The 26,427-nt window shown below is 43.1% G+C and overlaps 1 protein-coding gene across 7 annotated transcripts in view; it reads left to right on the top strand.

Moving 5' to 3' along the window:
- Window positions 1-26,427, top strand: part of BBS4 (Bardet-Biedl syndrome 4) — a 127,991-nt gene that overhangs the window by 13,701 nt on the left and 87,863 nt on the right. Inside the window, exon 3 of one of the 7 annotated variants that reach the window (XM_073363110.1) lies at window positions 14,746-14,881. The exons of the other annotated variants lie outside the window; for them this stretch is intronic. Coding sequence (XP_073219211.1) covers window positions 14,845-14,881 — 37 coding nt within the window. The 5' untranslated portion in view covers window positions 14,746-14,844. The remainder of the gene's footprint in view (window positions 1-14,745; window positions 14,882-26,427) is intronic. 7 annotated transcript variants of the gene reach the window in all.

Here is a 26,427-nt window from a genome sequence, read left to right as displayed (position 1 = left end):
CTGAAACTTTGCACTTTTAGAGAGAGGTAAGGGATTGACTCTGTGTACACAAATTTGCAGAGGGACAATAGGGTTGAGGTCTGTTATTTCTCACCTCTCTATATTTATTTAAAACATTTTTGCTGTTAACAAGCATGTTACCTCTGGAGACATAAATCCACAGTTTGAGAACTGCAAAACTAAGTATCTCTGATGGTATCTTCTAGACTGATCACTGAGTCCCATTGGATAGACAGAAAGATTAACCTAAATAATCTATACAGAAGTGGCTGGAACCCCATAAGATTGGGTCCCTAATCCATGAACTATTGGAACTCATTTACAAAACTTTTCTTAGACATTACAAGAATATATTGTCTCATACTATAGAATTAGAATTTATAATCCCTATTCCAGGATGAGATATCTTTGAGCTATAATGTATCTTAATTAAAACTATCTTTAGATAGGTTTTTCCCTCAAAAACCATTTTATCAGAAAAATCTCATTTAAATTAAAAAATCCAATTTTTTTTGTAAATCATTGATTTTTATCCACCCTGCCTGAAACATTGTATTCAGTTCTGGGCACCTCATTGTCAGGAAGATCTTGAGAAATGAGGGGGAATTTACTTTTGTTGCTTATCTCTGATTAGAGGGCTGGATCAATGGAATTGGGAGGAAAGATTCGAGATCAACATACATGTAGCTTGGCTAAGTGACAACTAAAGAAAAACAGGAACATTCTCCTCTCGTTTATAGGCCTGATTCTCCTTTCCACACCAGGGTAACTCTGACTTCAGCAGTTATGCAGAATGTATGCTGCTGGGAGAGGAGAATCAGGCCTGTGCCTCTTTTTTTCATCATGGCAGTGTCCCTTGCGCTGAAGGTGGGCATCCTCACTGCAATACATGGTGTGGCTCAGGTAATGTTTGAGTGGAAAGCTTTGGAAGGCTCCATGTTTGCCAGATACTGTTTGCCTGCATTGCTTTTAGTGCGGTGAGCAGAAGCCTATTTGATCAGCTTGTTTGTTAATCTCTGGAAAATGAGGGCAAGAGCAAGATTTGTAATGGGAATTAACATAACAGTGTGTGCTCTCTCTCTCTCTCTCTCTCTGTGTGTGTGTGTGTGTGTGTGAGAGAGAGAGAGAGAGAGTGATTGTGAGGGCGGGTAAGGATGGGAAGGGAGAGTGGTATATGGTGTGTACTTTTATGGAGAGGAGTTACGTGAGGGGAAGCACAGCAATATTACTTTTCAGTGATTCATTCTAGTACTTTACTAGAGTCTCTTGATGAGGCTCCTGCATTAACCAAGAAACCTATTCTAATTCAGCTGAAGAGATGATGATTTAAATTCAGGGGCTAGAGAAATGTGCATAAGGTTTGCTCTATAAAGAGGTGTTTGTACTTGTTTTAAAGGAGCACTGCTGTCAAGATACACAAGCCTGAAAAGGTGACATTACCTTGTGGCACTTTCCCAATCAAATCAACATCAGTACAAGCAGAGTTACAAATTGATGGAGACCAGTTAATTTGTTAATCACAGATCCAGCCCCGCAAGCTGCTCTGACTGAGTGAACTTCTGTACCCACATGGAGCCTCACTGACTTCAGTAGGGCTCTGGTATCCACCTGCACACAGCAGCTTGCGGGATCAGGGCCTTGGAATGTCAGCTGTTTGTTCAGCACTTGATACACTGTGGCCCTGATTTTGGTTTAGGGCCTCAGGGCATTAACAGTTGTACAGTGCCCATCGGGAAGTTTTCTCTGGGTTGGCCAGATATGGTAATCACATAACTGGATTTATTACGTGGTTGTAGCTGAGCCTGGCTATGTCACCTCAGTGAATGTGAATTATTTTGTGTTATGGGGCAAGTATTTTGCAAGAATGAGGAGTGACCTTACTTTCTACTCTGTTGCCCTAAGATAGCCCTACTGTAGTAGGTATTCTCATTCAAGTCATCTAGTCCTGCACTGAGGCAGGACTGAGGGCTTGTCTATACTTATGGCTAAATCTGCACTGCTGTGATTGATGCAGTGGTGTCGATTTAGCGGGTCTGGTGAAGATACCCTAAGTCGATGGCAGAGCACTCTCCCGTCAACATCTGTACTCCACCTCCCCCAGAGGCGGAAGGTAAGTAGTTGGGAGAGCTTCTCCCGTCGACATAGTGCAGTGTAGACACAACTGTAAGTCGATCTAAGTTACGTTGCCTTACATCTTTAGTGTAGACCAGCCCTAAGTATTAGTGTCTGTATAATCTGTTCTTAAAAACCTTAAGTGACAGAGATTCCACAACCTCCTTAGGTAATATATTCTAGTGCTTAACTACATTTATAATCAGGAAGCTTTTCTTAATGTCTAGCCTAAATCTCCCTTGCTGAAATTTAAGCCCATTGCTTCTTGTCCTGTCCTCAGTGGTAAGGAGAACAATTTATCGCCCTCCTCTTTATAATAACCTTTTACATACTTGCTCTTCTCTTCTCCAGACTAAACACACCCGATTTTTTCAATCTTTCCTTTTTTGTCATGTTTGCTAGACCTTTAATAATTTTTGTTGCTCTCCTCTGAACCTTCTCCAATTTGTAGACATCTGTCCCTCCCAGTCTTTTTTTTTTTTTTTCTTCCACTTAAGGCTGCTGCTCCTCAGGTATGGTACAGTTCTTGGAAAGTTTCAGGGAACGGCACTATCAGAAACATTGCACTTTTTTAATGAGGCACTCCTAGTATCTGAGCGGAACTTGGCTGAGCAAATCCACTTCTCCAGAAGAGCAGAGGCAGGGAAAGGGTTTCAGAGCACAGTTCCCTCTCCTCTGCCTGCACAATAATGGTTGCTGGCTGCATCCATTTGGGACTAAAGATACAGAAAGGAAGAACTGAAATAATGTCTTCTTTTACATACCAATATATGCAGTCTGACTATCAATGCCTAATAAAAGCAGTGTTGCTTGATGGGCAGAGCACTGGACTTTGACTCAGGAAACCTGGGTTCTATTCCTATTTCTGCCACTGTCCTGCTATGGCACCTTTGGAGAGTCCTTACCCTTCTGTGCCTCAGTTTCTCCATCTGTAAAATGGGGATCTCCCCTTTGAGATCTACTTGTGAAAAGTTCAGCAAAAGAGCTAAGTATTATTATTATTTATTATGCTGAATTGACATCATAAGATTGCTTTTGTTTGTGCTGGGTAGAAGACTGCTATTAAACTTCTTTTCCAGACTGTGGATCATATTTGTGAAACAATTTAAAAGCTGGTTATAAATTAGCTATTTCTACATACAGTGTGCAAGTGACCTGGTCCTAAATCAGTGGTTTTCAAACTTTTTTTCTGGCGACCCAGTTGAAGAAAATTGTTGATGCCCGTGACGCAACGGAGCTGGGGATGAGGGGTTTGGGGTGTGGGAAGGGCTCAGGGTGGGGCAGAGTGTTGGGGTGTTGGAGGGGGTCAGGGTTCTGGGGTGGGGGTGCAGGCTCTGGGGTGGGCTGGGCCAGGGATGAGGGGTTTGGCGTGTAGGACGGGGATCTGGGTTTGGGGAGGGCTTAGGGCTGGGGCAGAGGTTTGGGGTTCAGGAGGGGGTCAGGGCTCTGGAATGGGGGTACAGATTCTGGAGTGGGGCTGGCTATGAGGGTTTTGGGGTTCAGGAAGGGACTCCGGGTTTGGGGCGTGGCTCAGGGCTGGGGGAGGGGATTGGCTTACCTTGGGCGGCTCCCGCTCAGCAGCGGTGCTAAGGTAGGCTTCCTGCCTGTCTTGCCACTGCGGGCTGTGCTGCGCCCTGGAAGCGGCCAACAGCACTTCTGGCTCCTGCCGGCATCGCCCCCTGGGAACCGGCCAATGGGAGTGTGGAGCCAGTGTTCTGGGCGTGGGCATTGCATGGAGCCCCGCAGGCCGCCCCCTCCCCCCGTAGCCGGACCTGTTGCTGGCTGCTTCCGGGGCTCAGTGCAGTGTCGGAACAGGCAGGGACTAGCCTGCCTTAGCCAGGCAGCACCGCCAATGGAACTTCTAACAACCATGACAAAGTTCCTCCTCTAGCTTGGTGGGTCTTGCGCTTATTGGCGGATTTGCTCGCCTCAGAGATTCACAGCAGCCCTCAGTTTGGCTGATTTCATGAACCCACGGTCCAGCTCAACTCCTCCTGTGTCTGATCAGGAGTTGGGAGGTTTGGGGGGAACCCAGGCCCGCCCTCTACTCTGGGTTCAACCCAGGGCCCTGTGGAATGCAGCTGTCTAGAGTGCCTCCTGGAATGGCTGTGCGACAGCTACAACTCCCTGGGCTACTTCCCCATGGCCTCCTCCCAACACCTTCTTTGTCATCACCATAGGACCTTCCTCCTGATGTCTGATAATGCTTGTACTCCTCAGTTCTCCAGCAGTATGCCTTCTCACTCTCAGCTTCTTGCACCTCTTGCTCCCAGCTCCTCACACACACCACAAACTGAAGTGAGCTCCTTTTTAAACCCAGGTGCCCTGATTAGCCTACCTTAATTGATTCTAGCCTTAATTGTTTCCAGAAAATTCCTGATTGTTCTGGAACCTTTCCTGTTACCTTATCCAGGGAAAAGGGACCTATTTAACCTGGGGCTAATATATCTGCCTTCTATCTTTCTCCTGTAGCCATCTGGCCCGCACCTGTCATACAGCCCAGTCGGCGGTGCTGGCCAGAGCTGTGGTGACCCAGTACCTTATGTTCCATGACCCAGTACTGGGTGGCGACCCGCAGTTTGAAAACTACTGTCCTAGATAAGGCTCCATTGAATACTGTTACTACAGATCTTTAGAATCCAGAGACTTCCCCCTGGTGTTTTTGCGATGGCTTCCTCATTTTGATGCAAAGTTTAAAGTTTGCTCCTGTCTTTGCAAACTTGTGCTACAAGACAGGAGCAGTAAGAAACTTGGAACCAACATCTTCCAACCTGCTTTTACGTTCCTTTTACAAAAGATTTACCCTGGGCTGAAAGAATTGTGGTTTGAATTATCTGCCTGTCAGGGCTAACCTGTCACATGGCTCTTCGACAGCAGAAGACTTGAAGGTTGAGATTAAAGGGTGTCTCTTTTACAGATAGTTCAATCTAAAAAGGAAATGATGAGATCATTCTGTGAGTGTATAAATAAATGGTCTGGGGCAGGTTTTGGGGTTGGGAGCTGATGCTGGAATCAGGTTAGAAATCTCTAAATCTAACCCTAAAGAGACTGGTGGGAAGTGAACAACTCAGAGCCGTGTTCTGTGGCAACCATTATTCAGGAACTGACGTGTTAGTAGTTAAAACTATTCATTATTTTGTCTTTTATCCTCCATGGGGAGAGTTGCTCTGAAAATCAATTCCCTTTGTTGCCACATCAAGATCAATAACTCTCTGTGTTATTTATTTTTCCCAAGCAAATGGTAATAGAATAAAGGGAGCTCTGCTCCTCAAATCAGGATGGAGTTAATATCAGCCTGCTGAGACAGGATTTTAATCTCCCTGCTGCATTTTAAGTTAATCAGATATTTTCTGAAATGCTTTACTGGTTTTGAATTGAAATTGACTGGCTCCCATCTTTCCAATTTCCTTTCCTCAAGCAGTCCAATCAAATCATTTTACAGTAACTGATAATATTATATGGGAGAAGGCACTTTTCCCAGTGTGTATTGTTGATCTTACGGAACATAACTCCAATTTATTTCCTTTTGTCATGGAAAAGGTTATTTAGAAAATGAAGTTTGGCCTCTCCTGTTAGTCTAGTCACGGCTGATAGGTTTGTGGACTAACTTTAAATACATTTTGAGTCATACAACAATGTTTGATCCAGGCTTTGGCTCATACATATCAATGGCATTTTACAGCAGGATAGAAAAGCTTTAAACGGGAACCTGAATGAATGTGTTTTTGAATGCAGTAGATACAGTATACGTCCAGTTACGTTACAGTGAATATTGAGCATACACTTCTGTTGGATTATGAAGAAGCAGGTTGTTGCATAGATACCCTCCTTGAGCTGTGCTTACTCAAAATGGATTCCTGTAGATCATTTTCTAAGTGACCATCTTCTATTATAAATTTCAAGGAAGCAGTGGATATAAAAGCTGAAGTGTTCCCCCAATTTCTAGCCTTTCCGATAGTTTATGGAAGTGTTTTCTAGTGGTTAGAGCGGGGGATTTGGTTCTGTTCCTAATTCTGCTTCTGATTTCCTGTGACCTTGGGCAAATCACTTCACCTCTTATTTTCCCATCTACAGAATAGGTATAATATTTAGTTACCACACAAAAATGAGGTAGGGTTTCACTAATGCTAGCAAAGCACTTTGATGTTGTAGATTAAGGATGCTATATAATGTAAGTATTATAATCTAGAACTAAGTCCTATACAATTGCTGCTAACGGAGTAGCATATGGTATTGCAGGGTGGAGGCAGATTTAATGGGCATAGCAATGTAGGGGAGTTTCAATCTGATACGATGCAATAAAATCTATCTAGCTAGGCATTTATACCATGCTCATCACAGCAGGGAATCACAGTTTAGAGCTCTCTCAACATCCTTTTTTCACAAGGACTCCAACCCAGTAAAAAAAAATCCAACACGCAAAAATATACAGAGAAATAACTGTATTAACCCTTTCGATTCAGGGAAATTGGTAACTCCTGGATTGTTACTTAGCATCCTTAACTAACATTAAGATTTTTCCAAACATCACACCTAGGGACCTGGACATTCACTAAGTCCCCAATTCAGCAAAACACTAAGCATAAGCTAAACTTTGCTGAATGGCTTTGCTGTGAATTGGGGCCTAATTTTATTTATAGGCCTTGGATATTGGTTTGTTTCTTTAGAATAAAGGGTGTGTCTGGATATTTCAGGTCCTGTAAATCATTATCATTAGATAAATTTTGCTTCTGTTCTGTACAGCTTACATGGCAGCTGGTCAAAACACCTCATTGAGCCACTAGTGCTTGAACTGAATTTCATTCTGCCTTAATGTATTCTCCATCACTGAGACAAAGCAAGTTATTGCACTATGTTTAAAACAATTGATAAAACAGGTTTATCAGAGATAAAATACTAGGATCCAGTGTCCTATGTGTAAGTAATAACACCGTATAGTAGGAACTAGCTGTTGTGGATAAATTTAATGGGAATATGGGAAGCATGTAATGTAAAAAGGTCTTAAAACTGTAGTTTTAATCTACTTGTACACTAACTGGTACTTTAACTGTCCTTATGTATAGCTTAAAACTGTTACTTCTTCAGCATGGAGAGATATGATTCACACCTGGATGACCTCTATAAAGTTTTCATAGCTAATGCTAACATGTCAGAATATAGTTTGCTTTTTAGACTCTGATGTTGAAATCTTCTCAAGCAATTTGTTGTTTTTGTCCAGCTAAATTGTCTGTGTCAGCATTTAACACACAGCAGTATTGATAGTCTATTATTTTTTGGACAGGCATAGAGCTGGTCTTTGAAGGGGAGTGTGACAGGGTCAGGCCAGATGGCTACAGGAGAGTGATAGAAGGCAGATATATTAGCCCCAGGTTAAGTAGGTCCCTTTTCCCTGGGTAAGGTAACAGGGAATGTTCCAGAACAGTCAGGAACCTTCTGGAGACAATTAAGACAGACAGGTTGATTAGAACACCCTGCAGCCAATCAAGAAACTGCTAGAATCAATTAAGGCAGGCTAATCAGGGCACCTGAGTTTAAAAAAGGAGCTCACTTCAATTTGTGGTGCGCGTGTAAGGAACCGGGAGCAAGAGGCGCTAGGAACTGAGAGTGAGAACGCGGACTGTTGGAGGACTGAGGAGTACAAGCATTATCAGACACCAGGAGGAAGGTCCTATGGTGAGGATAAAGAAGGTGTTGGGAGGAGGCCATGGGGAAGTAGCCCAGGGAGTTGTAGCTGTTGCAAAGCCATTCCAGGAGGCACTCTAGACAGCTGCATTCCACAGGGCCCTGGGCTGGAAACCGAAGTAGAGGGCAAGCCCGGGTTTCCCCCAAACCTCCCAACTCCTGATCAGACACAGGAGGAGTTGAGCTGTACCGTGGGTCACGAAAACGGCCAATCTGAGGGCTGCCGTGAATCTCCAAGGCGAGCAAATCTGCCAATAAGCGCAAGACCCACCAAGGTAGAGGAGGAACTTTGTCACAACTGGTGTCAGAAGTGGGATCTGGTGTGCACAGCACAGCGGAAAAAGGAGGGTGTTGGGTGGGGGGAAAGGGAGAGGTTTTTTTTTTTTTTTTCACCACAGTGGAGGACGTAGTGTGGGCACTGATGCAAGCCACAGCTGCCCAGCAGGAGGCTACCCGTGTCCAGGCAGCCGCCCAACAGGAGGCAGGGCGGCTGCAGCAAGAGACTAATTGCCTGCTGATGGACCAGGCTGCTTTAGACCGGGCTATGTTGCGGGAACTGGTAAACCAGGTAAAGGCCCTTACAGAGCTGAACCGCAGCCATGGTGGGACGCAGCTCATGCGGGCCAGCAATTGGCTGCAGAAAATGACGTGGGAGGATGATGAAGAGGCATATCTCCTGGTCTTTGAGAGGACAGCCCTGTGGGAGGCTTGGCCCCGAGAACAGTGGTCTGGCATCCTTGCTCCATTCCTGTGTGGGGAGGCCCAGAAGCCTACTATGATTTGCCTGAAGAGGCTGCGGCAGACCCAACCAGTTAAGGAAGAAGCACCCCAGGTTAAACTAGCAGCACCAAGCCCTAGAGCTCAGGTGACTGGGCTGCAAGGAGAGCCCAGGTGGAAAAAGAGAGGGGCTGAAGGCCCACCAGAAGCCACAAAGAGTCGGAGCACTGAGGGGGAAGAGGATTGTGATGTTAGAGTGCCCAAACCAAGAGATGGGGGAATGCCTAGGGCTCCATACAGATGTTATGCCTGCGGGGAGTGGGGACACATAGCTGCACAGTGTCCCTATGCAGTGTAACCTGGGGAACTGGGCAGACCCATGCTCCCTAATCCACCTTGTGGGGGTCTCACTAACCCCACATATGTACACCAGACCAGTGAAGCTAAATGGGATAGAGACCACGGCACTGGTTGATTTGGGGAGTGCTATCACGCTTGTCTCGGGGAAGCTCGTGAAGCTTGGTCAGCTGCTGTGGGCTAAATGTACGGGGATAACATGTGTCCATGGGACAGTTGGTTATTACCCCACCATCCCAGTAAAAATCGAGATTCAGGGGAACACTACTGAGGTAGCAGTAGGGGTAGTCCCTAAACTCCCATACCCAGTGCTCATAGGGAGGGACTTCCCAGGGTTTGGAGACTTACTCCCGGTAGGGGAATTGGAGAAAGGGGGAAGCCCTGAAGTTAGTGAGGCATCCACAGTAGACTGTCAACCCCCGATCTTCTCTGAAATATCCCCAGATTTGTTCTCCACTGCCAGACAGGGTAGAAAGACGAAAAGGGAAAGAAGGGCAGTTAAGGCCTTGGGAACCCGAACACTGGCCCAAAGCCAGAGGGTCGCTCTCGTAGTTAGGCGGACCCGAGCTGCTGAAAAGGAGGGCACCCAGAAGGGAGAAGCACCCGAGTCTGACCCACACCCTAACGCCTCTGAACCAGAGGCAATGGAGACTGGCCCCCAGATCTTGGGCAGATTAGCCCCGGGAGACGAAATTTTGGACGGGACCAGGCTGAAGACCCAAGGTACGACAATATTAGGAAAGAGGTGACCGAAATAGATGGAGTCCCCATGGAAGGGAAAACCCAGGGACCAGGACTCTACTTCATAATGAAGAAGAATCTCTTATACCGGGTTGCACCAGTACAGGGGCAGAAGGTACAGCAGATCCTAGTACCTCAAAAACACCAGAATGCTGTATTAAGTCTGGCCCATAGTTATCTTTTTGGGGGCATTTGGGGGTAGAGAAGACCTTGGCACCAGTCCTACGACGATTCTTCTGGCCCGGAGTAGATGAAGAAGTGCGGAGGTACTGTGCGTCCTGCCCGGAGTGTCAGCCACACAGTCCCCGTCCCCACTTGAGGGCACCTTTAGTACCCCTTCCCATCATAGAGGTCCCCTTTGAGCGAATAGTCATGGACCTAGTGGGACCCCTGGAGAAGACAACCCAGGGCCACCAATATATACTTATCATTCTGGATTATGCTACTCACTACCCAGAAGCCATCCCCCTGCGGAACACGGCCTCCAAAACGAAAGCTAAAGAGTTGGTGGGGATCTTTGCCTGAGTGGGGCTACCAAAGGAGATATTAACAGACCAAGGTACCCCACTTATGTCGAAGCTAATGAAGGACCTGTATACGCTGCTCCATATACGTACCCTTAAGAACTTCAGTCTATCATCCGCAGACCGATGGGCTGGTAGAAAGGTTTAACCGAACCCTCAAGGCAATGATAAGGAAAGTGGTAAGTCTGGACGGGAAGGATTGGGACACCCTACTAACCTACCTTATGTTTGCAGTCTGGGAGGTATCGCAGGCCTCAACTGGGTTTTCCCCCTTTGAATTATTATATGGACGTCACCCCTGTGGCATACTAGATATCGCAAAAGAAATCTGGGAAGAGGAACCCAATGAGGGGAGAAATATAATTGACAATGTGTTGCAGATGCAAGAATGGATAGCCCGGGTCACCCCTATTGTATGGGAACATTTGGAAAAGGCACAGGAGGTCCAGCAAACCCATTACAATTGCCAGGCAAAAGTCTGACAGTTCCAACCAGGGATCGGGTAATGGTGTTGGTACCCACAGCAGAAAGCAAGCTTTTGGCGCAATGACAGGGGCCCTATGAGGTGGTTGAACCTGTGGGGGAAGTAACCTACAAGTTGCGGCAGCCAGGACGCCGGAAACAAGAACAAATTTATCACATTAACCTCTTAAAGCCTTGGCACCAACGAGAGGTATGTGTAGTGGCCCAAGAGACCCCGATCCAGGGAAATAACATGCAGGAGCAGATCAGGATATCCACTGATCTGACACCAAACCAGAAGAAGGAGGTAACTGAGATGATCAACCGATACAGGACGTGTTTTCAACCAACCAGGTTGGACCACCGAAGCATATCACCACATTATCACAGACCCTGGGGCAAAGGTAACTTTAAGGCAAAAAAGGAGGAGATCAAGGCAGAGGTAAAAAGGATGTTGGAGCTGGGAGTCATCGAAGAGTCCCAAAGTCAGGGGTCAAGCCCGATTGTGTTGGTGCCCAAACCCGATGGCACCACTAGGTTTTGTAATGACTTTCGCCGGCTGAATGAGATATCCAAATTCGATGCATACCCCATACCCTGAATCGATGAGTTAGTTGCCTGCCTGGGAAATGCCCGATTTTTTGACCACCCTTGATTTAACAAAGGGATACTGGCAGATTCCTCTTGCCAAGGATGTGAAAGAAACGATGGCATTCTCTACACTAGAGGGTCTGTTTCAATATTCTGGTTTTCCTTTTGGACTGCATGGGGCACCTGCCACCTTTCAGCATCTTATGGACAAGCTCCTATGGCCCCATACCAGTTATGCAGCTGCATACCTGGATGATGTGATTATTCACAGCCCCTACTGGGAAACCCACTTAGGAAAGGTGGAAGCGATTCTGGACACGCTACGACGGGCTGGCCTCACAGCCAACCCAGCCAAGGGTGCTATAGGGCTAGCCGAGGCTAAATACCTTGGCTACATTGTGGGAAGGGGCATGGTCAAGCCCCAACTAAACAAACTAGAGGCTATCCAAAATTGGCCCCGGCCAAATCGGAAAAAGCAAGTCTGGGCATTCCTGGGTGTGGTGGGGTACTACTGAAGATTTATTCCCCATTTTGCTACCAGAGCGAGTCACCTAACAGACCTGACAAAAGCCTGGGGTCCAGACATGGTGAAGTGGACAGATGCTGTAGAGAAAGCATTCATGGATCTACGGACAGCCCTCTTCAGTAACCCCTTGCTTATAGCCCCAGACTTCAACAAAGAATTCATTTTACAAACAGATGCATCTGAAGTAGGATTGGGAGCTGTCCTATCGCAGATGGTCAGAGATGAAGAACACCCAATCCTCTACCTCAGCAGGAAACTCCTCCCGAGAGAGCAGAAGTATGCCGTGGTTGAAAGAGAGTGCCTAGCTATGAAATGGGCCATGGAAACACTATTTTATTACCTTCTGGGATGGCTGTTTACCCTTGTGGCCGACCATGCACCCCTCCAGTGGATGCAGCAAAATAAAGAGAAGAATGCAAGGGTGACCAGATGGTTCCTGTCCCTACAACCTTTCCAATTCACCATACAACACCGGGCTGGAAGCCACCATAGCAATGCAGATGCCTTGTCACGAGTACACTGGCTAATGTCCCTGTCAAGGTTCCTCCCCCACTCTGAACTCTAGGGTACAGATGTGGGGACCTGCATGAAAACCTCCTAAGCTTACTTTCACCAGCTTAGGTTAAAACTTCCCCAAGGTACAAATTAATTTTATCCTTTGTCTCTGGATCTCCACTGCCACCACCAAACTCTAAACAGTAAACTCTGGGTTTACTGGGAAACATAGTTTGGACACGTCTTTCCCCCCAAAATCCTCCCAACCCTTGCACCCCACTTCCTGGGGAAGGTTTGGTAAAAATCCTCACCAATTTGCATAGGTGACCACAGACCCAAACCCTTGGATCTGAGAACAATGAAAAAGCATTCAGTTTTCTTACAAGAAGACTTTTAATAGAAGTAAAGAAATCAGCTCTGTAAAATCAGGATGATAGATACCTTACAGGATAATTAGATTCAAAACATAGAGAATCCCTCTAGGCAAAACCTTAAGTTACAAAAAGGACACACAGACAGGAATAGTCATTCTATTTAGCACAGTTCTTTTCTCAGCCATTTAAAGAAATCATAATCTAACAGATACCTAGCTAGATTACTTACTAAAGTTCTAATGCTCCATTCCTGTTCTATCCCCGGCAAAAGCAGCATACAGACAGACACAGACCCTTTGTTTCTCTCCCTCCTCCCAGCTTTTGAAAGTATCTTGTCTCGTCATTGGTCATTTTGGTCAGGTGCCAGCGAGGTTACCTTTAGCTTCTTAACCCTTTACAGGTGAGAGGATTTTTCCCCTGGCCAGGAGGGATTTTAAAGGTGATTACCCTTCCCTTTATATTTATGACAGTCCCAAATTGCCCAACCCCGTCGTGTTGAGCAGAGGGTGGGGGATATGTGACAGGGTCAGGCCAGATGGCTACAGGAGAGTGATAGAAGGCAGATATATTAGCCCCAGGTTAAGTAGGTCCCTTTTCCCTGGGTAAGGTAACAGGGAATGTTCCAGAACAGTCAGGAACCTTCTGGAGACAATTAAGACAGACAGGCTGATTAGAACACCCTGCAGCCAATCAAGAAACTGCTAGAATCAATTAAGGCAGGCTAATCAGGGCACCTGAGTTTAAAAAAGGAGCTCACTTTAGTTTGTGGTGCGCATGTGAGGAGCTGGGAGCAAGAGGCGCTAGGGGCTGAGAGTGAGAACGCGGACAGCTGGAGGACTGAGGAGTACAAGCATTATCAGACGCCAGGAGGAAGGTCCTATGGTGAGGATAAAGAAGGTGTTGGGAGGAGGCCATGGGGAAGTAGCCCAGGGAGTTGTAGCTGTCGCAAAGCCATTCCAGGAGGCACTCTAGACAACTGTATTCCACAGGGCTCTGGGCTGGAAACCGAAGTAGAGGGCAAGCTCGGGTTCCCCCCAAACCTCCCAACTCCTGATCAGACACAGAAGGAGTTGACCTGGACTGTGGGTTCACAAAAACGGCCAAACTGAGGGCCACCGTGAAGCTCCAAGGTGAGCAAATCCACCAGTAAGCGTAAGACCCACCAACCCACTGAATATCACTAATGGTTTAGTACCCTGATAAGCTGACTTTGTGCATTGCAGAGCTTGTCATTTTTGAACTCCTAATACTTTCAAATCAATATAAATCCATTCTTTGAATCAAATTCAAAGCTGCCTTTGAAGTTCTGAGAGTGAAACTCTGCCTGAAAAATCCAGATAAAAATGACCACCCTGAATTAAATTAATTAATGCTTGTAAAGTGTGCTAAATAGAAAAGAACTTATTAGAAGAAATATCAGAAAGAAATGTGACTGCAAAACACAGTATCTTGGGCTAGGGAATAGGGAAACTTAGGAGCCCTGTGTTCTATTCCTGGTTCTGCCACTGGCCAGCTGAGTAATTTTGGACAAGTCACATTACTGCTCATTGCTTCAGTTTCCCAATCAGTAAAATGGGGATGATGATACTGACCTTTTGAAAGGCACTTTGATATCTGGTGATGAAAAGTGCTCTATAAGAGCTCACTATTATCATCATCCAAATTATTATCCAACTTTTTGTGAGTTACAAACTGAAATAAGATTTTGGCCGATCCGGACCTCATAATCCTGGAGGGGGAAATAATTTAAAATATGGGTAAATGCTTCTGGTATAATATATATGAAATATTCTTTTAACCTTATTGAAATTGTGCACTTTGATTCTACATCTGATGTAAATGTTACCATGTGGAATAGAGATTTAAATTCGGTGGTTTTTTTCCTGGTAGAATATTTCTTATCTAGAGTATTTTCATTGCATTTTCCTGACTACAGTAAATCTGTAGGTTTTATCATAGATTTAAATGCAGAAAAAGTCATGGTTGTAACATAAACTACTCAAAAGTCAGGGAATGTCAAAGTGAAGGTTCATTGTGCCAATATACCTGTGCACTCTTGTGCGAGTACATTAAAATCTGTAATTACATGATCAAGTACTGTTTCTCAAATAATGCAGCATCATTTTTTTTTTCTGCTGAGGTTGGTGTTGCCTTGTGATTTCAGCACAGGATTGGAAATCAGGAAGTTCAGAGTTGTAATCCTGACTCTGCAGCTGTTGGCAACTCACTTAGCCATTCTGTTTCAGTTTCCCAACTTGTAAAAATGAAGATCCGTATCTACATCGCAGGTCTGTTAAGAGGTATACTTAGATAATGATTGAGGCTTCCTACTTTTACAACTTTAGATAAACATTGAATCTCAGATAACATCTTATCATATAATCAAAGAGTATATGGTAATATATAAGCAGCAGGTGGCAGAGTTAAGGATGATTTCCTGGCTTTTAATTGTTTAAGTGTGCAACTTTGCCATTGCTGAATTCATAAAAGGTTTTATTTATTTATTTTATGCAATTTCCTAAGTTGTTTTGTTTTATTTGTTTTTTGTTATAGGAATGAGAAAAGTGAGGGGGTACAAAGAAGGAGCCTTAGTCTCCCAGGTTTTCAATGTCCTTGAAAAATCCTTAATCCCAAGAAAATTCCCTTGTGTAGTTTACAAACCCTACCAGCTTTACATCTACCTTTATGTGCACCATTTAAAAGTAAACAATATTTCCCAGTCTGCATTCTCAAGCCTGCATTTTCAAACATTCACAACTTTAATTACATACAAAGCTAAACAAAAAACCCTATGTTGAGAGAACATTAACGTTGCAAACTCAGAAGTTAGGAAGTGCCAGAATTAAGATTGCACTGCAACCGTAGTTCACCACCCTTGTACATATGTGTTATGCTACAGTCTTCAATGACGTGCTCATATTCAGTTTTTTGGCCATGTCCACAACCTCAATCAGTGCACAGACACAAAGGTGCTCCCTGAATGGGTAATTATTCAATATTTTATCCTCATCATTCAGTGTGTGGCCTAAGCCTTATTTATCTTATACTATCCAAATCCTGTGTTGATTATAGAATTATTACTTTCCTCATGGGCTTTTCTATGGCGCTCATCAGTGAGGTGTCTGAGAGCATTACAAACATTAAAGAATTTATCTTCACAACACCCCTGTTAGGTAGAATGGTGTTATCTTCAGTTTACAAGGGGGTTCTGTGGTACAGAGAGATGAATGGCAAAATTGTCAAGTGTCCTTGAATTTGGGTGCTCAACTTAAGATACCTACGGTGTGATTTTTCAGAGAACTTAGTATTTTTATAGCACTTTATATGTTCACAGGAGAGCTCTCTTGCCCAGCAGCACATAAAAATTCTGTGGCAGAGTCAGGGATAGTATCCAGTTCTCTAGGGTAGCACTGGACTGTCTTAAAAGAAACCACCCTTTCTCTTCCTGCAGTTTCCTGCATCATTCAGTGTATGCCTTCCAATTTCTGCAACCGGTGAGGCAGGGGTCCTGTAAACAGCTTTATTCACTGCACAGTCGTGATTCATTTGCCTGAGCCCAGTCTATCTTGTGCACTGAATGGGGCAGATTGCCGGTGGGGGTGGGATGGGACGTATGTAATCATGCAATTAAAGACTGTATCATAATGCATACACACAAGGGGGAGAAAAAAAGGTTGCACAGGCAAAAGTTCAGCCTGAGACGGACATGTGATGTGGAACATTTTAGCTGGAATGATTAAAGTTTGGCACAGTGATAAACAACTGAAAACTGGGTTTTATAATGGAAAGTGTTAGACACCTTAAACTATAGGCACTGCTGCCAAACCTCACTGTTACACATTCTTTTTTTTACATTTAGCAAAGCAAGTATAGTTTACTGGGGATTATTTACATATCAGATGTGACTTTCAAAGAAGTCATTATTGAATGACCACACCTCTTCTTTCTTTTATCATAACTGGAAAATGGCTTAATGGCGTTAGCTTGGTCCACCACACAAAAAAGACCTTTCAGCAGAGACCCAGCACAGAAGAATTCAGGCCAAAGGATGAATCTTTCTGAAAGGGAACAGAGAATTAGACTGGACACTTCTGCAACACTGATCAAATCCAGTACTCCGGCTAGTATAAATAATAAGCCGATTATGCCCATTACAATAGTAATATCTATTCAGGGTTACAGGTGTTTCTTTCAAGAGGGAGATAGTCTACATGGTAATCATCTATTGATATTAATGTCCAAAACTGCACCACTTAGACCTTACTGCTGATCTCATTGCACAGCCTGTGCTGCTTCCGTTATCACACAAAGCTGCCCTTTTCACAGTAAGTGTCTCACTGTAAGGTGGTAGTAAAGACTGCCAGTTTTGAACAGGCAAGATGTCTCCCTTTGCTGGTGTGGTTCCATATGGTGATCTCCATTTCAAACCACTCTTCAAGCAGGATTTTATGACCAATGAGTTTTGGAATCAGTATTGCAAAAATAATCCTGAAAAGGAATATGCAGCTCCTTGGGACAGTGCTTAGCTGTCCATTTCCATTTCCCTACCTGTGATTTACAGACCATGCAGATTTTATTCCCCACCAATTTGTCCTCTCTTCTTTCACTCTCCCATTTTCTTTGTCAAAAAACACTACACTTTTTCTCACATTGCCTCCCATAATACACGGCTCATCAAACTGTTGACTCAGGTTCCCTTCTCCACCTCCATCTTGGATCCTCTCCAATCTGCCTATCACCCTTTCTACTCTGTTGAAACTGCTCTCATCTAAATTTCTTATAACTCCTTCCTGGCCACATCACAGGGCCTCTTCTCTATCCTCATCCTTGACCTCTCTGCTGCTTTCAGCACTATTGATCATACCTTCCTTCTTGCTAGCTTGTTCTGCTTTGACTTCTCTGCTGCTTTCCTTTCCTGGTTCTCTCCTTGCATAGCTATACCTTCAGTGTCTTTATAGAATAGGCGCTGTTCTCCTCTTCCACTTTCCATAGGGATGTGACAGGGTTGTCATTGTCCTTCTTTGGGCGATCGCATCTCACAACTGCAGCTAATGACGCAGAAATCTCCCGTTCACTCTTCACCTATCTCTCTTTAGCCAGTCCTGGATCTCATCTTATTTCTCCAACATCTCCTCATGAATGTCACATCACCAAATTAAACTAAACATGGTGTGACGTTGCACTCCATATGTTTTATGGAAATATGCTAATGAGTGTGAATATAACGTAACTGGAATATGCTTTATGCAAAAAGGTCTCTCGTAAGGTGTCATTACAAAGCTTATAATCTACTGAGTATGTTCATCCTATTTGTATGAATGTATCATTCTTGTATCTGAAACTAGGAACAAAGTATACCTCTGGGGTCCTATTGTAATTACGCAAAGTGTGGGCCATTAATTGTTGTTTGGAAGCTTGATGGCTCCCATTGATTAGGACAATTGGTTGTAAATGGTCTGTTTACTTGCAAACCTTCGTGGGTGCATGCGGTCTCACAGGACATGTGACTATGTCACGTGATACTGGAATCCATCTTAAACCTGATGCTTTTCCATTTAGAAGGGGTGGTGGGTACCCAGAGAGACAAAAGATTTCCGCCTTGTGCCAAAGCTATAAAAGGGGGTGGAACAGAACAAAGGGGGCTGCAGTCATGAGAAAAGCCTAGTTTCCACCAAAGATGTCTGTTAACAAGGACTGTACCAGGGGAAAGGATTGGGCCCAGACTAGGAATGAGTCTAGTCTATGAAAGAAGCTTATCGGAACATCTCTGAGGGTGAGATTTTACATTAAGAAACTGTTTACAGGTATTAGGCTTAGACTTGCAAGTTTTTGCTTTATTTTGCTTGGTGACTTTTGTTGTTCTGTCTGTTATTACTTGAAACCACTTAAATCCTACTTTGTATACTTAATAAAATCACTTTTGTTTATTAATTAACTCAGAGTAAGTGATTAATACCTGGGGGAGCAAACAGCTGTGCATATCTCTCTATCAATGTTATAGAGGGCAGATAATTTATGAGTTTACCTTGTATAAGCTTTATACACAGTAAAACAGATTTATTTGGGGTTAGGATCCCATTGGGAGCTGGGTGTCTGGGTGCTGGAGATAGGTGACCTGCTGAGCAGTTTTTGCTTAAAGTATGCAGCTTTGGGCTTGTGGCCCAGACCTGGGTCTGTGTTGCAGCAGACTAGCGTGTCTGGCTCAACAAGGCAGAGTTCTGGAGTCCCAAGCTGGCAGGGAAAATGGGCTCAGAGGTAAATTCAGCACATAGGTGACAGTCCCAAGAGGGTCCCTGTGACCAAATCCATCACACATGGCCATACTGAACTCCTTATTTTTTCCTCCAAATCTCTCCCCATCCCTCTTTCTCTAACACTACTGACAACACCACCACCATCCTCCTGTCACTGAACCCCACAACCAGGAAGCCATTTTTGACTGCTCCCTCCCTCACAACCAGACTGTGTCTAAATCCTGCCATTTTTGCTTCACAGCATCTCTAATATCTGACTTTTCCTCTCTGTTCAGACAGTCAAAGCTTTCTCCCAAGCCCTATTAAACCTTCCATATGGATAACTGTAACCTCCTCCTCTCTGGTCTCCCTAACACCAGTTAGCCCCCACTTCAGTCCATTCAAACCACAGCTGCCAAGATCATCCTCCTTGCTCAGTGCTCTGGCAATGTCAACCAACTCTTAAACTATCTCTTCTAACTTTACCACCACCACCACATCAAGCTTCTTGTTCTTACCATCAGTACACAGTGTAACTCCACCCCTCTTTGCTTACCTGAGCCTGTCTTTTTTTGTATCTCTCTTCAGACCTCCACTTTGCCAGTGATGCTGATCTTGTTGCCCCGTTCATCCATTTCTCCCACAGCCACCTTCTGTGTCTTGTACTCTACCGCCATGCATGGAATACTCTGTCTGAGTTAATGCACCAGGCAACTTACCCTCTGATAATTCAAAACCCTCCTCAAGAACCTTTTCTGCTGGGAAACCTACAATAAATAAGCCAGCTAATAATCGATGTGTTGGAGGGCAATTGGGATAGTTTATGCAAGTAAATACAAAAATAATGATGCATCCATTGCAGAGGTGTTAACAGGCCATTCTACCTTGATCAGTCCCTTACAGTATGTGCCAGCTACATATGCTACACAATCTGTTCCACCTTGCATTTTGCTGTGATACTGTGAGTTCCTTTCCCAGACATGAAGAAGAGCTCTGTGTAGCTCGAAAGTCTGTCTTTCACCAACAAAAGTTGATACAATAAAAGTTATCTCATCCGTCTTGTCTCTCTAATATCCTGGGACCAACATGGTTACAACTACACAGCATCCAACCACCTTCTGTCCATTCTACATGCATATTTCATCTCCTTCCCTCCACCTTTGTCCAGTTATTTTGTCTTTAAGAGTCTAAGCTCTTTGAGATAGGTACTGTGTCTTTTTTTATGTCTCAGAAAACACATAGCATAGTATAGGTACTATCACAGTCTAAGGCTAAGGTTACACTAGAGTGTATGGCTGCACAGCTGTAAGCTCTCTGTGTAGCCGCTCTCCTATTAATTACTTCAGCCCACACGAGCAGTGGTAGCTGTGTTGGTGGGAGAAGCTCTCCTGCTGACATAGCACTATCCACACTGGTATTTAAATTGGCATAAATTATGTTGCTCAAGGGGTAGCTAGTTCACACCCCTGAACAACATAACTTATTTCAACTTAAACTGTAGTACAGCCATAGCCTAAGGAAATAATAAAGAAAAGACGTAAGTAAGATATACTTTGATGCTTGGTAACATTAAAAGTACCATCACCTTGTGTTTATTCTTAATGAAATAAATAGAACCTGAGTACTCAGCAGTGACCCCTCTTCTCTGTCCAATTTAGGAGTACCATTGACCAAAAGGGAAGCCCAACGGGAGCTCCACCCATTTTTTGGCTAGCAAGATGGTGAGCATGAGACAGGATCTGAGGATAGAATTCTTTAAATAGGAGGAGATGTTTTCAAGGCTGAGCTCAGGATTTAGAGGACCCTCAAGAATGGTGGGAGCTAACTGTCATGGTAAAGACCGTTCTCCTTCCAGATGAACTTGACATTTAAAAAAAAAATGCCAGTGCTTGTTTTAGATTCTTATTTTTCTTACTGATAATGCTCAAGTTCATTGTTTCTGTGTTACGAATGCAGCTCCCTGCACTGCAGTTTTGTTTTTTATCTCATTGGCTCGGGCAGGGAAACACAGAATTATGAGCTCAGGTTCTGGCAGGAAAGTGAAAAAGCAAATACTTTTCAAATTTTTTATTTTAAGATGCATATGTTTGTAATTTAGTTTCACCCATGTTAATGTTTTTGAATCTGAAATAGTATTTTGTATTGTAATACACAGGCAAGTGCATGTGTGCCACTGACTTTTGTTGAATGATATCAGAACTTGTCCAGCCCTATGCTGCTAACAACTAGTGGAGATTCTTCAGTAACTCCAGTGGTTCTATTTTCACTGAGTTCTAATGTTGTGAATTTCCAAATGGCTGTGGCAACTGTGAAGGGCTAGGTGGCCAAAGGTTTTTTATTTTCAGATCATCCCTATCCCCCTTTAATGGGTGAAATGTAAGCAGTATTTGTTGCCAAAATGTTCCTTTTAAAATAATCAATGGAGCTATTTGCAAATTACAAATAAAAACACTTTTATTTGGAGTAAATCAGAGTTGTAATTGTCTTAGATGAGCCACAGACTATTTAACTTTGGGCTAATATCTTGTTAGTTATGAAAAGTAGCCTAACAATAGAAATTCTGCAATTTTTTCCTTTAGCTTACTGAGGGAGTCTGAAGATACTATTTTACAGCAACAGAAAGCTCTTGTATTTAACTATGACTTATTTTCCACTAGGGGGAGGTGTAGAGTCAGGAATGTTTGCTTTTTGTTTAAAACTGTTTTTTTAAATTATTTTTTAGTTTCATTCCAGTTTTCTGTGTAAAGTGTAGCTATTAATATATGATAGTGAGATCACAGCTCTGAAATATGGCTTTCTTGCCAGCATCAAAATTGCATATGACAAGTTTTATTAACCCCATCTGACTGTAAATAACTAAACACCATACAGGTTTATTGTTTGATTTAAAGCTGCTCTGGCTTCAGTTTGCAAAATAGAAAGAAGGGGGAAGTGAACAAAGAGAGGATGGCTACAGGTCAAGGAGCAGAAAGGTTTAAAAGAGATTTCTCGTCTTTTCATGTGTGTGCAATTGTATAGGCATTGTGTGTGTAATTTTATATGCAAATATACTCACTGTGTGGTGTGCAGTATCTAAAATGTCCTGTTTAGTGTTTTTATATTTTGAGATATTTTTCTGATCGCGTTAATGAGTTTCTGAAGACAGTGTGCCCTTGATTATGAGGTCCTCAACCCCCAAAGGTTTCAGAGTAACAGCCGTTTTAGTCTGTATTTGCAAAAAGAAAAGGATTACTTGTGGCACCTTAGAGACTAACCAATTTATTTGAGCATAAGCTTTCGTGAGCTACAGCTCACTTCCGATGAAGTGAGCTGTAGCTCACGAAAGCTTATGCTCAAATAAATTGGTTAGTCTCTAAGGTGCCACAAGAACCCCCAAAGATGGGTCTCTGTATATCATGGGCTGTGTTTTTGTATTGGTTTTCTTTTAAAGCTTTTACTGTATTGTTATAGCCTGATTATAAACCTTTGGGAGAGAAGCTGAATCTCTGAGTTAAGTCCATCTGCTTACCTGCCCAGCAAGGGATTCCCAAAACATTCACCACCTGCAAAGCAGTAGATTTGTTTCTAAATCTAAAAATCTCAGTATTAGAGTTAAAGAATATTTTCTATCCACCGTCTGTACTTTACTGATGAGAAAGCAATCCATTGGATGTTTTGAGGAGTTCATTGTATCTCTTTGATTTTGTGCCTTATTATTTTGTTATGTTAAAGTTCTTTAAAAGATCCTTGTTACCATTATTACCACTATTATAAAATTGTATTTTAATTCACTGCACTGGCAGATTTGGAAGATGAAGCAAGAAGGAGAAATGCACAGATGTTTGCAACCCTCTTTCCCTCCAGGATTTAAATAAACATGGCAATGAAAGCAAGAGGCTTGAATCTGGAATGTTATTAACAGTCCTGCCCAGTACTTAACCATCCCCTAACTACATGACAATTCTGAAAATAATGTAAACTGCAGTTGTCTTGCTCCAGTAGATTAAGAAATTACAATCATTGCTATAAGGCATTAGAGTATCTCTCGAATTTCAGAATGCTTATGGAATTACTGCAACATTCCAAACTTAGTTTAAAATAATTAATGTTCTAAATGAGCATGTATAAGATTTCTTTCCCCACCATGTTTGATCCCTGGAGGGGGTATCTGTATAAATGGAAGCTTTTAAATTGGTCAATATGACACAAACACTGGATTATGGCATCCCTTTTTATTACTGACTTGTAATATGTCAGCATCACCACTACACTAGTTCCCCACCGCCCTTTGTGGGCAGTGTCAACAGAGAGACCACAAGCTTAATGGGCCACAATGACTGAACTCCTGTGCCATCCCTGAGCTGGTCCATCCACTCAACTCTGGAGATGGTCAGATCAAGGTATAGCACTTACCTTTTTAACAGAGCCTTCCCATACCATCAATGCTCCAATTCATTTAAAAAACCCTACACAAAGTTTGCCCTAAAGGAGCAGAGAGAGAAAACCACCTCTTTGTTCAGGTTTTTGTTATTAATTTTGTGCAGCACTTGGCTGCCATGGTGACAAGTGGTATATAAAAGCTGCAGATAACTCTTAAGGTCAGCTTGGATTCTTGTTCACCCCGCTACAAGTGGCATTAATTTTAACCGCTGCAGTAAAGTCTGGACCAAATGGGTGGTGGAGACTGAATTTTCCTTTCTCTGCTAATATTTGCTGCAGAAGTGGTTTGAGGCATGTTGGTGCAAGGCAGTATGTGAAAAGCTTTTACTGTCACTATCCATTGTGTAAATCCCCAATAGGTACACGGAGGTCTTCAGGTTCAAGAACTGTCAGCACCTTCCACCAGCACTAATTTTTGCCACTTTTTGATTTTTAATTTTTGCCCCTTAGAGTAATGTGACTTCTGTTACTACTTTGATATCTCAACGTAGCCTCCATGGACTTCTATTGATATGACAATGTACTCTCCATGCACTTGCCCATACACTGGCATGAGTTCATTGTAAAGTCAGTTGGCAGCTAGGATTTTAGAAATAAAAAAAATCTCTGACAAAAGAACTATTCAGTACATTCAGAGTGCAATCTTGGCCCCACTGAAGTCAGTGGCAAAACTCCATTGACATCAATGGGGCTAGAATTTCAAGCTAAAATACACTGGAGACAAATTCATCCTTATTATAATCCCATTAATTTAAAAAAAAAAGTAGTTAAAGAGGGATGGACTTGGCCAATTATGTCAATTTCTCTTAATTTTAAAAACACCTAAAAGCCCATGCTCCTACTAGGGATTGATTGCATGATTTATTTTAAAATGTAGCCTTTTTAGTTAGAACTTGGCAAAAAGCAGTTGAATCCATTTCCAAATTCAATGTTTCCTATTCTCTCTAATAGTACAACAGATCCATCGTTTTCAATTATTTTTTCTCTTGCTAAAAAAAAAAAATTTGGTACCAAAGTGTATACCCAATGTTAGCCCATCTCGATTTATCCAAGATCTCTAATGGAGTTGCCAAGTTTCATTCCATTACAGAGATGCTGTTAGAGACAGTACAGTAAGTAATGTACAGAGGGCTTTAATTTCAAGGTAGAGTCACATGCACAAACCCACCCTTAAATGAGAGGATTCAAAAATTTAATGAAGTGGTTTTATTTTTGAATTTCTTCTGGCTACTGGCCTAGTTTATTGCAATAAGTAGTTAAATCAGAAGCTGAGAGAAACTCAGGTACAATCCCCTGTTGATGATGGCTGGAAGTGAGCGTACTAAGACTGCTGCTCATTATAAATAAATTGGATGGCTTCCCTGTTATCTTGTCCTCCTCCTCATTTATCTTCACCGGCTGTGTCTCTTCATACGTCTAGATTGTAAGCTTTAGGGAAAGGATGATCTTTTCTTTATATGTGTGTACCATGTCCAGCACAATGGGGCTCAGATTAGGGTCTCTGGGTGCTACTGCATACAAATAATACATTTAATAAGGAATCCTGATTCTGAAATGAAATTCTTCTCCTCTGTTTGTACTGTCTCTCTCTCTCTTCCCAGTGTCCACGTTCTGGGATTTTATGAGATTTTGGGTTTTGGTCCCCATCTTTTAACATGTCCTCTGTGTGGTGGTTCTCTCTTCCTCTTTACCCTATCTCCTTGTGACTCCTGTTTACTTGCCTCTTGTCATGGTTGGTGGTCTTCCTCCCAGTTTCACCTCAATCCACTAAAGCTTGGCTTTTAAAGCTCATTTGCGGGGGAAGGTGAAATGGAGCAGGGCTCAAAGTATCTCAGATAAACAGAGGTGCTAGGAGAGATGAGCATAGTGAGCATGACTCTGCCCCAGTTCAGTTCTTCAGCTAGTGAGGCCAGCAGCTGAGAGCTTGGGTGCAGGAGGCATCTGTGAATCTCTTCTCCACCCCAAGAGGAATGTCTGGCCATCCATTGATCAAAGCTCTGAGCTGGAGCAATGCTAAGGTCCCCCACTCGGCTGGCACAACTGAGAAAATGTAGGGACAAATGAAAAGTCAATTTGAAGGCCTGTGTACTTTAGCCATGTTCACAGTATAAAGGCAGTTCTTTTTGGCACCTGGCATCCTCTTCTTCTAGAGAATGATTGCTGCTCTTGGAATCATTTCTTCTGATATCTCATTCCCTGTATTTGGGCCTTTCAAGATATTTCTAACACTCCAATGGCTTCATAAGCCTTTAATTAAAATTGAAGAATGCTGTTTAATGGCTTGTGTGTGTGTGTATATATATATATATATATATATATGCTGCAATTACACAATATGAAGAATCACAAAATTAATTTCATGTGGATGTTTTCACAGAAGGTATGAATTCTGAGTTTCAGTCCTTGGAGAAAAATCTATAATAGGGCAAGCAAAATAAAGAGAGATGACAGTGCTGCAAAGACACACAGTCCTGGACATCTTATACTGTTCTGTCTGTGTTTTCCACTATAATTAGTTCCTTAAAGAGGCACTGTCAGAAAGAAAAATCACATAGGTGGAAGTGGGATGTGCAATCAATCACTGGCCACCAGGAAAGCAGTGAGTCTGGATGGATTCCCCTTTGGATTCCATCAAACCACATTGGAGAATCTGGCATCTGTGTTGACTGAAGTATTCAAGCATACATTGATGCCAAACTCGCTGCCTGATTCGCTGAATGAGACTTGCACTATTGTAATCCCATAAGAGAGAAGATTAGGGTGAAAGTCACAGAGCAGTCTCCCTCCTTAACACAGAGGTAAAAATTCAGGCCAACTCTGACCTGAGTCTTGGACAAACTGCTTCACAGATAAGTCTGTTTTATGTCTGGCTGGAATGGTGTAGAACCTGCATGAGTAGCTTGATAAATGTACTCCACTGAACCTGGCAAGGGCCCAGCCACATTCAATAGTGTCTGTCAGTGCTGAGAATACCATGAGATCAAGTCAAGTGAGAGTATATGTTTCGGTCTCTAATTAGGATGGGATTCCAAATATATAGTATGCCATGTATAGGTCTTCAATGTGCTGCTATAATAAATAGTTCCAGATCATCTTTTTTCAAACTCATTAGAGGGTTGAGACATGGTGCCCTCATGCATCTCTGCTCTTTGACCTCTCACTGCAACCCCCAGGGGTTGGTCTGGTCAAACCGT

The sequence above is a fragment of the Lepidochelys kempii genome, chromosome 10 (assembly GCF_965140265.1).
Source record: "Lepidochelys kempii isolate rLepKem1 chromosome 10, rLepKem1.hap2, whole genome shotgun sequence".
Lineage (NCBI taxonomy): Eukaryota > Metazoa > Chordata > Testudines > Cheloniidae > Lepidochelys > Lepidochelys kempii.
The sequence above is the reverse complement of the archived record's forward strand: the minus strand, read 5'-3'. Positions and strand labels throughout refer to the sequence as shown.